This window comes from Rhinolophus sinicus, chromosome 5 (genome assembly GCF_057876585.1).
Source record: "Rhinolophus sinicus isolate RSI-liver-muscle chromosome 5, RSI-T2T, whole genome shotgun sequence".
Classification (NCBI taxonomy): Eukaryota; Metazoa; Chordata; class Mammalia; order Chiroptera; family Rhinolophidae; genus Rhinolophus; species Rhinolophus sinicus.
In genome coordinates this window covers 67,906,031-67,921,938 of record NC_142505.1, presented here as the reverse complement: position 1 = coordinate 67,921,938, position 15,908 = coordinate 67,906,031, and the positions used below count along the sequence as shown (strand labels likewise).

Sequence of the window (15,908 nt, the reverse complement as noted above, 5' to 3'; positions counted from 1 at the left end):
GAGTGAAGGGCCTCTTTAAAAGGCTGCACACTGTAGTATTCTGTTTTTGACACTCTGAAAAAGGCACAACTTTAGCTGCAGAAGCCAAGCCTGTGGATGCTAGGGTCTGTGGTGGGGACAGAGGTTGATTATGAAGTGGCACGAGATGAAATTTGAGGGTCATGGAAGTGTTCTGTAGCTCAATTGTGGTGGCAGTTATGTGACCATATGTGCTTGTGAGAGCTCATGGACTTGTGCATGAAAAAGGTGTGGATTTTTACTGCATGTCCAGTAAACTGACTTACTCAGTTTATCTAAATAAAAACAAAAATCCCTAGTCAACAGATGTAAAGGATAAACTACAATTCAATAGAGCTAACCATTTGCTATATTAGAATATATATATATATGTATATGTACATATATATATGTATATACATATACATATATATATATCAAAAATACATAATTATTCTAGGAGAGAAAAAACAATTCACAATTAGTTGTTTTGATCATTCAAAAATGAAAAATTAAATCTTGTCCTAGAAGCCAGAACCCTTAAGTTTAAGTATCAATTGCATCACTAACGACTTATTTATCTCCTTAAAAAGGCCTAAATCCAGGGCGGCTGTTTGACTCAGTGGTTAGAGCGCAGTGTTCATAACACCAAAGTCGCTGGTTCGATTCCTACATGGACAAGTGAGCTGCGACGCCCACAACTAGATTGAAAACAATGACTTGCCTTGGAGCTGATGGGTCCTGGAAAAAACACACTGTTTTCTCCCCAACTCCCACTCAAAAAAAAAAAAAAAAAAAAAAAAAAAAAAAAGCCTAAATCCACCCAATTCTTATTTCCTCATTTGGAAAACTACGTTTCACACTGCCTATGTCCTTCACAGGCAGGTTCTGGTTGTCATTTAAATGGGAGGATTTCTTTTAGGGGCTACTCCGAAGAAGTGATCTTAGTTAATGTCACTTATTGTTCAGCTATGAGTAATGCATGTTCATGGCCACAAAATAAAGACTCCAATAGTACAGAAAGGTATGAAGGAGAAAGGAAAGTGCCCTCATCCTTTAAAAAATCCCTGCTTCTCGGTTTGGCCAGTGAGCCGTTTTCCCTTTTGAACTTGAGGGACCTGCTGTCTCTGGAGCCTCAGCGTCTGAGGTCCCTGGTGCTCCCGCCCCCTGGCCCGCGACATGCAGAGCTTGGGACTAGGGCTTTCCTATAAGATGGGGCCTCTCTCATCTCCGAGCACGGACACACCATTCTATGATGACAACTGGACCAGGAGCTACCCATTGATGCCAGCTTGTGTGACTCAGGCTCTGCTCACAAGGCCTCATCCATTGGCTCAATCCTTATGACAGCTACTGCTGTGCCACTTTACAGATGAGGCAACCGAGGCACAGACAAAGTCACTGCCAATGCCCCTCTGCTGGACTTGGACACCTGTCTTTCTTGCTCCAGGGTTCCTGCACCCATCTGTGTGCTGAGTGCTTCTCATTCACCACGCTGTTGTCAGACAGTGGTCCTGCAGCTACTGCGAGAGCCGGACAGAAGGCCTGCCCATTTCTCTCCCTTCCAGCTCTTCTGGGGGTAAGGCACAGTGCTTCCCAGCTTTGTGTTCATGCCTGGCACACAGCAGGTGCTCCATAAATGGTAGTTAAACAAGTGAGTCAATGAGTCAGGCAGTAGAGTTTATGCCTATCCACAAAAATCGAAATCAGGATTTGGCGAGATATCTGCACACCCATGTTCACTGCAGCATTATTCACAACAGCCAAACTGTGGAAACAACCCAAGCATCCACTGGTGAAAGAATGGATAAAAAAGAAATGGTACACATATGAAATGGAATGTTATTGGTCCATGAGAAAGAAGGAAATCCTGCCATTTGTGACAACGTGGATAGACGAGAGGGTATTATGCTGAGTGAAATAAGTCAGACAGAGAAAAACAAATACTATATGATCTCACTTATATGTGGGATCTAAAATAGTCAAACTCACAGCATCAGAATAGAAGGGCAGTTGCCAGGGGCTGGGGGGTGGCCACGGTTTTAGTCACAGAGCACAGTTTCTGTTGTGCAAGATAAGTATGCCCTGGAGGTCTACCGCACAGCATACTGCCTGCCGCTGGTAACACTGTGTCTTTGGGCAGAGATAAATGCATTTATGGCTTTGATTGGATGGGTGCATTGGTGTGTACTTACCTCAATAAAATGGTTAAACAAGTAACGGGTGATGGGGTCAACCTGCCGGCTGGCCGCTGCCATGCGACATCTTGAGAGAGCACGTATCTGTGTGTCACGCTCTCGACCCCCTGCTCACCAGCTCTGGGGGGATCCCCACCCCACTCCCCTCCTGTCGTCACAATTGTGAGAGTGAGAGGACACATCCATTGAGCATCACTGGGTCCCCCCACTTCCCACTCAGGCGGCCTCCGAGAAAGGCTTGGCTCGGCTTTGAGACCACTGTTCGCTTTGGAAAACCCAGCGATGTGAGTAACCGTTAGTCTCTGCCTTTGCCTGTAGCGCAATCTTGTTCACGCCCCACTGAGACCACATCCTTCCTGCTGCTGCTGGGCTGTTACAACTATAAAGTCAGAACACTTCCTTTCAAGCTGTTCCTGAGGCTGGCATCTGGGTGAGTCCAGCTCCGGGGAGCACGGGGACCGAATAGGTCTGGGGAAGAATGGGGAGAATGTTTCCAGGGCGAGAACTCAGCTAGAGATTTCTTCTGCCAGCCTCCAAGTTTGTCCTTCAACAACATTTCTGGAATGTTCTTTCATATTTATCATTATTTGGGCTCTGTGTGTGCAAGTGCATGTGGGTGATGACAGGGACAGTGATCTCAGCTTACACCCTGGACTCCAGCAACTTTGCCTAGCACCCTCAGAGTGGGTGAGTGGGGTGCATCTGAGGAAATGAGCATCCTTAGAAACCAAGAAACAGGAGGCAAAAGTCAGGGCCGAGTGCTTAAGGTCAGGCCTGGGGAGCACAGAGGAGAGTTAGACTCCTGATGTGCATGGAAGGATGGGTGGGATGGGACCTTGGGGTCTCTCTGGGGGTGACCCCTCACCACATGCTTAAGAAGGTAGACATGGGTGAGCACATGTGGCCAAAAGTGGAGGCAGGAGGAGTGACCAACACCTCATGTCTGAGGGACTTGAATAGCAAACCGTGAATTATGAATCATAATTCAGAGACTTCCACTACTTCGCATGGCCTCCCCATCCTGTTAGCATCACTTATGGCTTTGGGCTGATGTAATGATTTTCCCAGTTCAATAATAAAAAGGGATTAATCCCCAATAGAGACAACCTGTTCATTCATCCACAACCTAGGCGGTGTGTAAGGCGAGAGATACAGCAGCTGACTTCTGGTCTTTGTGGAGCTTGAAGTCTAATTAGGAGAACTCAGTCGGTGAACATGATAATGAAAGGCTGTGTATGATAAATATCAGGACACTACCTTTGCCTTTTAACCATCTACTTTACTGTCGGATCATTTTTGTTCTTGTCTGACTGAGATATCTAGTTAAGTGAGGGAATAAGTGGTCTCACAGCTTTTCAGGCTTTGAAAAGTTCAGCGTAGGGCACGGGCTCAAAAATTGACGAACTTGGTCTAAATCTTGGCTTTGTCTCTTCTTGGCTTCGAAACTTTGGGCAAATCACTTAACCTCGCTAAGACTTGGTCTCTAGTTGCATCAAATGGCGGTGGGGGTGGGGGGCATGCATGCACCTCACAGGCCTTTGTGCCAACAAGCATCATTGCTGTGCCCAGCCTGTAATCTGCTCTCAATTAATGTGAGTTAGACTGGTTATTGTACTCGTAATCACAAATTTTACAGGAGTCATCGTTCCCCGATGCATCCCAAGTTCCCTCTCGCTGCAGTATTGAAGGGCAGTCGCGGACCATCTCCTCCTCCTACGCCCCTGACCTCTGTCCTGGCTCCAGCCATCTCCATAATTACTCATTTCCTGGTCTCCTTCTTTTGTCCCTTATCCATCTCTCCTTAGGTCAAACAGAAACAAGGAAACAGTGTCTTTCATGTGGAAGGAACTTAAAAACAAAATTTTCACTCTGTCAATTTATAGATGAGGACACTGAAGTTGCAGGGTAGTGATGCATTTGCCCAAGGTCATAGCCCAGTCATCAATGGGGCCCATGCTCCCTGGGGTGGCACGGAGGTGGCGCCGGGACCTGCTGTGGTTGTGGGCATCTGGTGCCTGCTGGTGCTCCTGTGCGAGTGGGTTGAATTACTGCGTCTCTCCACAGGGACGCCTTTCTTCCACAGTTCAGGACACTCTCCTGGGTGGAGCCAAGAGGAAAACTGTGTGGTAAGTAGTTGGCTCACTTTCAGAACTGTGGCTGGAACTCCTACAGTCGGATAATATTTTTTCCTTTCAGTCTTCTGACTTTTTGATCATTTAGCTCTCTCTGAGGCTGGACTTTTAACCCACCTGCTGTCCCACCACCCACCTTGCAGCGTGGCCTATGCCCCAGGACCCTGACCTGCCACCGTGAGCATGGCCAGCGTCCGCTGCAAGCTGGCCCACTACCTGGAGGACCTGGAGGATGTGGACATGAAGAAATTCAAGATGCACTTAGAAGACTACCCTCCTCAGAAGGGCTGCATGGCCCTCCCTCGAGGTCAGACGGAAAAAGCAGATCATGTGGACCTAGCCACCCTGATGATTGACTTCAATGGGGAGGAGAACGCATGGGCCATGGCAGTGTGGATTTTTGCTGCAATCAACAGGAGAGACCTTTACGAGAAAGCTAAGAGGGATGAGCCAGAGTGGGGTGAGTGGAAGGAAAACAATATTTTTTGAAAGTTGTGATAAGATACACATAACAGAATTTACCACTTTAACCACTTTTAAGTGTATATTTCAGCAGTGTTAAGCACATTCATGTTGTGCAATCCATCTCCAGAACTCTTTGTCATCTTGCAAAACTCAGTTCCATTAAATAACAATTCCTCATTTCCCTCCCCCAGCCCTGGAAACCACCACTTTCTGTCTCTATGAACTTGACCACTGTAGGTACCTCTTACAGGTGGAATCATACAGGATTTGCCTTTTAGTGGTGACTGACTCATTTCACTTAGTATAATGTCCTTCAGTTTCATCCATGTTGTCACATATGACTGGATTTCATTCCTTTTTAAGGCATAATAATGTTCCATGGTGTGTATAGACCACATTTTGTTTATCCATTCATTCATCAATTGACATTCAGATTGCTTCTAGCTTTGCATTATAGTGAATAATGATGCTATGAACATGGGTGTACAAATCTCTTCGAGATCCTGCTTTCAGTTCTTTTGGGGATATGTTCAGAAGTGGAACTGCTATGTTATATGGCAATTCTTTGCTTAATTTTTTGAGGAAATGTCACGCCGTTTTACATAGTGGCCGTACCATTTTACCCTCCCACCAACAGTGCACAAGTGTTCTACTTTCTCCACATTGCCAAGAGTTATTTTATTTTTTTAATAAGTGGTGAAAGAATAGTTTATTAGAAGAGAAAGTACACTCCAAAGGGATTGAAGTGGACCCGAGCAGTAGAGAGTGGCTCAAGGGCCACTATTAGAAGAGAAAGTGCACTCCAAAGAGTTTGGAACTGGCCAAACAAACAAATGGGCTCAAAAGGCTCAAAGCCTCAAGGGCTCATTATTAGAAGAAAACGTACACTTCAAAGCGTTTGGAGCAGGCCCCTGAGCAAAAGCAAGGCTCAAAAAGCAGACTGGCCTTGTTTTCTTTTTATAGAGCCATCCTAATAGATTTGAGATGGGATCTCATTGTGGTTTTTATTTGCATTTCCCTACTGACTGGAGATATTGAGTGTCTTTTCATGTGCTTGTTGGTTGTTTGTTTATCTTTGAAGAAATGTCTATTCAAGTCCTTTTCCCACGTTTTATTTGAGTTTTTTGTTTTTTGTTGTTGACTTGTAGAAGCTCTTTATATATCCTGGATATTAACCCTCTAGCAAATATATGATTTGCAAGCATTTTCTCCCATTCCATGAGTTGCCATTTTTCTCTGTTAATGGTATCCTTTGATGCTTCATAGTTGGTATGTTTGTTTTTTAATTATTTATTTCATTATCTTGGCCTCTTCCTCTTCTTCCTCTCATGATAGTGCTATAAGAAGATGGAAGAAAACAGTTTGCTTTTTTCTAACTCCTTTAGGAACCCAAGACAGGGCTTATGCAACCCTAGAAACCTTCCGTAATCAGTTCCACTTTATCCAAATCTCTCTTGTGCCTGAAGCTTTCTCTAGGTCTCCATCCTGCATGGTTAACAAGCTCGAGACTTGATAAGTCTCTTTGCTATGACTCATGGGGCAATCTCTGTCCTGGTAGAACTGTATGGTGTCTCCGGAAAGCATCTCCTATGGCCATTGCTTTGGGCATGGGGATGGTAAGAGACATTGTCTTCATTCCTGTGGACATGGTAGAGATGAGGTCCTTCCTTCTGGTTGGTGTTCTGAGCAAGGCAAGGGCACAGGAGGGGGTCAGAGGAATGTAGAAAACCATGGGTGATGATGATGAGCTGGAGGAAAGGAGGAATAGAAATGAACCAGCCGACTGGGAGAAGCACAGTGGGGTGGGGCAGCAATGAGGGTGTGACAAGGAAGAGAAAATGATGCAGGGCCACGAGGAGGGGAGCACAGCAGTACGTGTTCTATAAAAATTGCATGAAAGAATGCAGTTATAATTGTATCAGTACTTACACACTTAGTAACTAACTTAAAGTATCATAATCATAGTTGCAGAAGTAGTTTGCTAAGCACTTTTTGTGGATTTTGTTTATTCCTCACAAGAAGCCCACGAGGTTACCACTTTCAAACGTACTTTCAATTTCATTGTACTAAGAGTAATAAGCCAGTCACAGAAAGAAAAATGCTGTATGGTTCCATTTATAAGCGGTCCCTCAAGTAGTCAAATTTGCAGAGACAGAAAGTGATGGCTGCCAGGGGCTACAGAGAGAGAGAGAGAGAGAGAGAGAGAGAGAGAGAGAGAGAGAGAGAGAGAGAGAAATGGGTAATTGTAATTTAACGCATATAGTGTTTCAGTTTTACAAGATGAAAAAGAATTGTGGAGGTTGGTTGCCCAAAATTTTGAAGTGAGCCTGGAAGTCCTGCTTGCCTGTGGCTGCGTCCTCATTAGAGCCAAGGGCAGGACCCAGTGCCAGGAGTGCCTTTGGCCGAAGCCTGATTGTTAACCACAGGGACATCTTGGTTTCCACAGCTGGGTTTTGAGGTAAAAGGATTATAACCAGGGTTAGAAGCTTTTTTGTTTGTTTGTTTTTGTTTTTTGGGGTGGGGTGTGGCACTGGTCAAGGTTAGGCTTTAGGTAAAAATTAAGTTGTGGTTTTGATTTGAGTTAATGTTTGGATTTTGTTTTGTGATTGGGTTATCCATAGCATTTGCATTCAGATGAGGAAGATGCCTATTCGGAATCCTTCATCTCACTCTCGGGTCCCTGCTTAACCTAAGTTATCTGCACCATGTATTTCCCCTGATACCTCGCTCTTGTTCTACTGTGTCTAAATTTCTCGTAGGAAATGCCTCTTTGGGCATTTAGTGACTGTGTAGATCTGTGATTCTCAAGTGTGGATGCAGATTGGAGTTTTTAAAATATAATGGTGCCTGGGCCCCCCCTCAGATGGGTTGAAAAAGAATAACAAAGGAGGAATCCTGGAATCGGTGTTTTTAAAGCTTTGTAGGTGAATCTAACATCAGCCAGGATTCAGCATCACCGACTTAGACATAAACCAGATTGGTAATTCTCACTCTTGAAGACACAGAATATGGCTAAGGAGAATTCCAGGTGTTTGGGATTGGGGGAATGATCCTGATGGCCATGGCCATCATGGGGGTACTGGGGAGCACTGGCATGGCCTCAACGCCAGAGCATGGTGGAGACTGACAGACATACAGGAGAAGACAAACACACCCGTCACATGTTTGCTGGTTGATTTCTGGGTTTGGGAGAGAGATTCTGAGACTGCATTCGGTGGGGACACAATGCTCAGAGGGTGGATCAACGCCACTGCTTTGAAATTAGGACACAGGAACACCCCCGAAGGGACGTGCACCTTCCCACCTGGCATCCGCGTCTCTGAGCCGTGTTTTGGTTTGGGAGATGTCCAAGAAGATGCCTTTGACCTGTGCCAGGTGTTAGGTGTCAATTATACCCCCTTAGTTAAGAGTCCTGAATTCTGACACTTTGTATTATTTTCCTGTTATTTTCAGATAATGCACATCTTTCTGTGGAATGCCGGGAAGAAAGCCTCGAAGAGGAGTGGATGGGTTTATTGGGGTACCTTTCCAGAATCTCTATTTGTAAAAAAAAGGAAGGTAAGCATGGGGGTTGTGCTTTCAATTGGGTTTGGAGGCACTGGCAGGCTGGGGGGCTGGCCCTTCTACGTGCTCCTGCTCCTTGGATACAAAGGTCTGTCTCAGGAAATCCACCACCGCTGAAGCCACGGGCACATGAGCACCTGGCTCCTTGCAGTCCCCAGACTGAGGGTAGGCCATGGAATGTTTCAGGTTTTAAAAGGCGTGGACTGCAGACTACTTAGAGGAGTAAGAGTGAATAAGAAGGATTTTATGGTTGGGGCAGTGCATAGGCGCTGCTGTTCTTCTGCTCAACTATCTCTAGGAAGATTTTGACACCCCAAATTTTCTGGAGCCCTCTATACCCAAGTAGTGGAGAGGAGCTGTACCCATTTCCTAGTTCCAGTCACTACTCCCTATGGCCCCTACTGATAGCTCAACCAGGGGGGTGCGCTCGGGCTTCTCTCAAAGTCAAACTTTCTGTCTATGCTACAGATTACTGTAAGAAATACAGAAAACACGTGAGAAGCAGATTCCAGTGTATCAAAGACAGGAATGCCCGTCTGGGTGAGACTGTGAACCTCAACAAGCGCTACACCAGGCTGCGTCTCATCAAGGAACACCAGAGCCAGCAGGAGAGAGAGCACGAGCTCCTGGCCATCAGCAGGACTTCTGCCAAGACGCAGGACAGCCCTACGAGTTCCATGAACTTGGACTTGCTGTTTGAGCCCGAGGACCCACACTCTGAGCCCGCGCACACGGTGGTGCTCCAGGGGTCAGCGGGCATTGGGAAAACGATACTGGCCAGGAAGATCATGTTGGACTGGGCATCGGAGAAGCTTTACAAGGACAGGTTCGACTATTTGTTCTATATCCACTGTCGGGAGGTGAGCCTCGGGACGCGCAGGAGCCTGGGGGACCTGATGATCAGCTGCTGCCCTGACCCAAAGCCACCCATATGCAAGATTGTGAGAAAGCCTTCCAGGGTCCTCTTCCTCATGGACGGCTTTGATGAGCTGCAAGGCACCTTCGATGAGCACACGGAGGCACTCTGCACCAACTGGCGGAAGGTGGAGCGGGGAGATATTCTCCTGAGCAGCCTCATCAGAAAAAAGCTGCTTCCAGAGGCCTCCCTGCTCATCACCACAAGACCCGTGGCCCTGGAGAAGCTGCAGCACTTGCTGGACCGTCCGCGACATGTGGAAGTCCTGGGTTTCTCAGAGGCCAAGAAGAAGGAATATTTTTTTAAGTATTTCTCAGATGAGCAGCAAGCCAGGGAAGCCTTCAGGCTGACTCAGGAGAATGAGGTCCTCTTCACCATGTGCTTCATCCCCCTGGTCTGCTGGATCGTGTGTACTGGGCTCAAACAGCAGATGGACAGTGGCAAGAGTCTTGCTCAGACATCCAAGACCACCACTGAGGTGTACATCTTCTTCCTCTCCAGTTTGCTGCAATCCCAGGGAGGGAGCCAGAAGTACCATGTCTCTGCCAACCTCCGGGGTCTCTGCTCGTTGGCCGCAGATGGAATCTGGAACCAGAAAATCCTGTTTGAGGAAGGTGACCTCAGGAACCACGGCCTGCAGAAGGCGGATGTGTCTGCTTTCCTGAGGGTGAACCTATTTCAAAAGGAAGTGGACTGCGAGACATTCTACAGCTTCATCCACATGACTTTCCAGGAGTTCTTTGCTGCCATGTACTACTTGCTGGAAGAGGAGGAACAGCAGGGGGAGAAGACCATGCCAGGGAGTCGTTTGGAGCTTCCCAAACGAGATGTGACGGTCCTTCTTGAAAACTACGGCAAATTTGAAAAGGGGTATCTGATTTTTGTTGTTCGTTTCCTTTTTGGCCTTATAAACCAGGAGAGGACTTCCTACTTGGAGAAAAAACTGAGTTGTAAGATCTCTCAGCAAATCAGGCTGGAACTGTTGAAATGGATAGAAGCCAAGGCCAAAGCCAAGACACTGCAGACCCAGCCCAGCCAGCTGGAGCTGTTCTACTGCTTGTACGAGATGCAGGAGGAGGACTTTGTGCAAAGGGCAATGGGCCACTTCCCCAAAATCAAGATCAATCTCTCCACCAGAATGGACCATGTGGTCTCTTCTTTTTGTATCAAGAACTATCGCAGTGTGGAGTCACTTTCCCTGAGGCTGCTCCTGTACTCACCGAAGGAGGAGGAGGAGGAGGAGGAGGAGGAGGAGGAGGAGGAGGAGGAGGAGGAGGAGGAGGAGGAGGAGGACGTTGGACATTGTCTTGTGGACCAGTGTGACCTCCCAGGTCCTCACACTGCCCCTTTTCATCGGTAAGGAGGTCGGCCTCAGGTGGGTGGTAGCACATCTCTCCACCCCAACCCCCCCAGCCACCTTTCTCTTGGCACTTGCTCCCTCTCCCCTCTTCTCAACTGTCTTTCAAATGTAGTTGCCATGGTTATGCAGTAATGCCACACCCCCCATTTATAGCAGACCCCCTCACTGACAGATATTGACTAGTAGAAGATGGGTAGGTAAACAAGTGGGACAAGAAGAAAGCTAACAAAGCAATAAGCAAATGTCTGATAGATGCCAACTCAGCATAAGGTCTTCTGTGGGGTGGACAACTGAGTAAACACATTTGTAAACTCAAATTGCTTGTAATCTATTTGGGTCTCTAGTGAGTAATAGGCAGTTAATCCCTAAGGGGCAAAACGACTCCAGTGACTCTGTCCCAGGAACAGAGGATGGAGGGCCCTAGTGCTGAGCGCTGGGGGGAGGTTTGTTAGAGGAATGAAGTGGGAGCTGCCTCATGGGACTGGTGGGATGTGGTGAACGCAGAAGCGAAAGGACTTGGGCAGTGAGGTTGGGTAAAAACAAATCATGAATGTGGTCTGAGGAAGAGTGTATGTAGCAGATGGCAGGAGGGACAGGAGGAGCAACCGTAATGAGGGGAAACTGAGGAAAAGAAGGCTGGAAAGGAGAGCACATTCCTGGGCCCCATGTTGTGTTTGCAATCAGTCTGTCGCCAGGAGCACCCTGGTCGGTCGGGGTCTGTTCACACACTTGCTGGGGGCTGGGAGCCAGCTGCCACGTCAGGGCAGTGCAGCGATCAAGTTCCCTGACTTCTGAAGTCCCTTCATGGAAACTGCCACAGCTCCAGAAGCTGTGGGAAGGCGACTGCTCTGTGAATGCTTGGGTCTAACCTCTGTAGAAGACACTCGACATGGGACAGAAATTAGGAGAAAGGAGGCCGGCCCTTCCATGGACAGTGATGAGTTCTAACTCCATCTCTGCCTCGACACCAGCACCAGCACAACTTTCTGTTTATTGTTTGGTCATCAAGAGCCATCCGATGGGGCTTCAGTGCTGGCTGCCACCCAGGTCCTGCCCACAGTGACTTGGGGACAGCTGGGAAGCACAGGCACACGGGGAGGATGGGCTACACTAGCAGACTGAACCTGAGACACATGGATGGAAGTCACTGGTCAGCCAGGGCCTGCAGGTGGGGCTGGGAACAGCCAGACCAGAAGCAGCCAGTACAGAGGGCAGGGGTGGAAAAGCAGGACAAATATCCATGATGGCAGAACAGCTAGAAAGAAGATGGGAGAGAGGGCGTGAGAGAAGGAGGAAGAAATGCTTATTGGAGACCTAAAAGCGTGGCTGACAAATGAGAGGCCCCACTGAGACCCCACCACTGTGAGGGAGGCTCACAGAGACTGAGACAGACTATAGATGGCAGCTCCCTTTCTCTAAGGGAGGGCACTTGGTTGTGTGCTCTAGAAGCTTCTCAGGACCAGTGGTGTGGGTATCCACCCAATACCTATTAGAAGTGCAGAATCACCCCTAGACCTGCGAGGTCAGAATCTGTTTTCACAAGAGCTGCACACTGAAATCACCTGGAATTGTTAGAAATATCCATCTGCCTGGTCCCCCCTCAGAGTGACATTATTCCCAGGCTGTGGCCTGACCTAAGGATTTTTGAGAGCAATGTGAGAACTGGTCTCTGGACCACTTAGCAGAGTGTCCTGGCCATGGGAGGGACAGCTGACCAATGGCGGAGGGAGGGGCCAGTCACAGGCTCACACTACTTCCATCTGCGGTGTGCAGTGTCTTCCCAAGGCTCCCCAGCCCTTTTCATTCCTCTGTGGACAATCTTCAGTTCAGTGACTCTTGTTCATCCTTGGGAGGCCTTTGTCTCAACTGGTGCCAGCCATGCCTGGCCCCTGCCTTCAGTTCATTGTTCTGACAGACTGACTTTCTTCTCTCCTTCTTCCTTCTATCCACTTCTAGATTGGTGAACTGCGATCTCACTGCCAGCTTCTGCCGGGGTCTCCTCTCTGTCCTGAGCACTAACCAGAGTCTCACTGAATTGAACCTCAGTGACAATAATCTGGGGGATGCAGGGATGGAGGTATTATGTGAAATGCTCCAGAGTCCTGGCTGTAACATTCAGAGATTGTGGTAAGAACTGAGAGAAAGAGTGTGTGTGTGTGTGTGTGTGTGTGTGTGTGTGTGTGTGAGAGAGAGAGAGAGAGAGAGAGAGAGAGAGAGCTAGCACTGGAGGAAGATCTCAGGGACCAGATCAGTGGTTTATGAGTTTCCCAGGGTGGCCATAACAAACACCACAGACTGGGGGGCTTAGACAACAGACAGTTATTTTATCACAATCCTGGAGGCTGGAAGTCCAAAAAAATGAAGGTATCTGCGAAGCTGGTTTCTCCACAGGCCATCTTGTTCCTGTGTCCTCACGTAGTCATCTTTCTGTGTGTCTGTGTCCTGATCTCTTCTTCTAATAAGGACACCAGTCATATTGGACTAGGGCCCACCCTAATGACCTCATGTTATTTTACTCACCTCTTTAAAGGCCCCATCTCCAAATACAGCCACATTCTGAGGTCCTAGCAGTTAAGACCTCAACCTATGAATTTTTTGTGTGGAGAACACAGTTCTGCCCATAGCAAGTGGGAAGGCAGAATGGAACAGAGGCCAGTTGCTTGGGAATATCAGGTGGGAAGACTGAAGAGGGTCTGAAAATAAGTTATTTGTGGATGGTGTGACAAAAAGGGCATGACCTTCAATATCTTCCATTTCCTCATCGGCCATGTTCATAGAATCTGAGAGTTTCAGATATACAACAATGGCTACTTGGGCTGGAACATTTTGTATAGATTGAATTGTCACAGGGAAACTCCTGTAGCTTTATTATAGAAGTGCTTGCTCTGAGCCCACATGTGAATGAGTGTCACATGCCCTGAGTTGAGTACACGGTTGTCTGAGCCATCCCTCCAGCCCTCTTCCATCACATGTCTGCATTTTTGACAAGCTACATAGCCAGTGTTAAAGCCCACCGCTCTAGGAGGTTTTCCTACCTCTGTCTTGCTCATCATACCCACCCCTATCACTTTTACCTACTGCACAAGTCATTGTCCACTTTCCTCATCATTACTCCACCAGCCCAGGTCCGACAACCACAGTCACTTGCCTGGATATTGCGATGGCCTCCAAGACCATCAGCTTTCCAGAACAGGATTTGTGTTTGTCTTGCCATTCTCTCTACACTGCCTGGATAAGTGTCAAAAATATATACCATGTTTCCCTGAAAATAAGACCTAGCCAGACAATTAGCTCTAATGCATCTTTTGGAGCAAAAATTAATATAAGACCTGGTCTTATTTTACTATAAGACCTGGTCTTATTTTACTATAAGACCCGGTCTTTAATATAATATACTGTAATATAATATAATACCGGGTATAATATAATATAATATAATATAATATAATATAATATAATATAATATAATATAATATAATACTGGGTCTTATATTAATTTTTGCTCCAAAAGATGCATTAGAGCTGATTGTCCGGCTAGGTTTTATTTTCGGGGACACAGCGTATTGAAGGAATATTGGCTGTTTGGTCTCCCTGCACCCACCCACTTTTGCTGCTCACCAACCCATTCTCCATATGGAAGTCAGAGGGCTATTTAGAAAATTCTTTGATCGTTGCATTTCATGTGCATAAATGCTTTATCTTTGCTCTTTTGATAAATTACGAATCCTCTTCTTGCCTTCAAGGTTTTGGCTGGTTTTGGCACTTCAACTGCCTTCCACCTTTGTTCCATACCACTTTCCCCATCATCTCATGTGATTCCAGAGAGTAAGACACAAACAGGGAGACATGGATGATGATCCGTTGCTTGGCAGATAAACAGAGAGTTGTCCATTGCTTCTAGTTGGTGTGGCGGTGGGACAGAAAGGAAGGTGGTCCCAAAAGCTCTAGGACACATGAACTATTGGCCTGGAAAGGAGCTGGGATGTTGTTCTTGTTCCTATGGCAGTGACAAATTGTTGTTAATGGCGTGTGTGTGTGTGTGTGTGTGTGTAAAACAAATCAAGAATCAGATGATTATTATGCTGAGTGAAATAAGTTAGACAGAAAAAGTTGAGAACCATATGATTTCACTGATATGTGGGATATAAAACTGAAAACAACAGAGGAACAAGACAAACAAACAAAAACTCATAGACACAGACAACAGTTTAGTGGTTACCAGAGGGGAAGGGGAGAAGGGAGTAGTAGATGAGGGTAAAGGGGATCAAGTATATGGTGATGGAAGGAAAACTGACACTGGGTGGTGAACACACACAATGTGATTTATAGATGATGTAATATAGAATTGTACACTTGAAACCTATGTAACTTTACTAACAATTGTCACCCCAATAAACTTTAATTAAAAAAAAAATGGTGCTGATAATACCAAGGTTGCCAGTTCGATCCCCACATGGGCCACTGTTAGCTGTGCCCTCCTTAAAAAAAAAAAGAAAAAAAAAAAGGAAGAAAACCAGATGGAGGTCTGGGGTTGAATCATTAAGTGGAACAGCAGGGATGAGGTTGGCAAAGAGAAGGAGATGGGTCCAAGTGCAGAGAGCACAGCGTCCATCTGAGGGATTCTCAGCTGTTAGGGACGTGTGGCAAAGAGGTGGAAGTCATAGTTTCAATACCCTTTTCATTTGCAGAACAGGAGTGTGCTGTTTACACATTTGTGAATTGACCTCTGTTTATGGAGGATGTTCACTGACTGGAGCTCAGCAGTTGTGGTCCTTGTGTGTCCTGGGCTGTATTGAGGAATTCTGATGACACTTTCACAAAAACTTCGTGATTTTCCTTTCGTAACTTGAGAACAAGCGCCCCTGTTCAGGCTGAAACCCAGCACAGACAGGAAGGAAGACAGTCCCAGAAGGCAGCGTGTTCTGATGCTTTCTGCTTCTGCTTGGCATGAAGGTTGAGGCACTGTTTCCTTTCCCATCACTGCTGCTTCATCGTCTCCTCGGCCCTGAGCAGCAACCAGATGCTAGTGGAACTGGACCTGAGCCACAATGCCTTGGCGGACAGTGGAGTCAGACTTCTGTGTGTGGGACTGAAGCATGCGTGCTGCAACCTGCAGAAGCTCTGGTGAGTCAGAAATAATGTCCTTTGGGAAGCATGAGCTGTGGCTGCAGTGGGCCCCGATGGCCTGGAGTGTGAGTGTGAGGATGGCCAGGGCCGCTCAGACATTCCCCGTGTTACCTCCAGGTGTTTGTCAGTAATCCACTCAGTCAGTGTTT

At 46.9% G+C, this 15,908-nt stretch overlaps 1 protein-coding gene across 1 annotated transcript in view; it reads left to right on the top strand.

Annotated features, from left to right (window-relative positions):
• Positions 1-1,084: 1,084 nt before the first annotated feature.
• The window catches only part of NLRP3 (NLR family pyrin domain containing 3), a 44,959-nt gene continuing 30,135 nt past the window's right edge, over positions 1,085-15,908 (top strand). The window contains exons 1-8 of the mRNA XM_019719199.3: positions 1,085-1,576; positions 2,514-2,625; positions 4,260-4,321; positions 4,416-4,787; positions 8,246-8,350; positions 8,825-10,628; positions 12,589-12,759; positions 15,586-15,756. Coding sequence (XP_019574758.3) covers positions 4,511-4,787; positions 8,246-8,350; positions 8,825-10,628; positions 12,589-12,759; positions 15,586-15,756 — 2,528 coding nt within the window. The 5' untranslated portion in view covers positions 1,085-1,576; positions 2,514-2,625; positions 4,260-4,321; positions 4,416-4,510. The remainder of the gene's footprint in view (positions 1,577-2,513; positions 2,626-4,259; positions 4,322-4,415; positions 4,788-8,245; positions 8,351-8,824; positions 10,629-12,588; positions 12,760-15,585; positions 15,757-15,908) is intronic.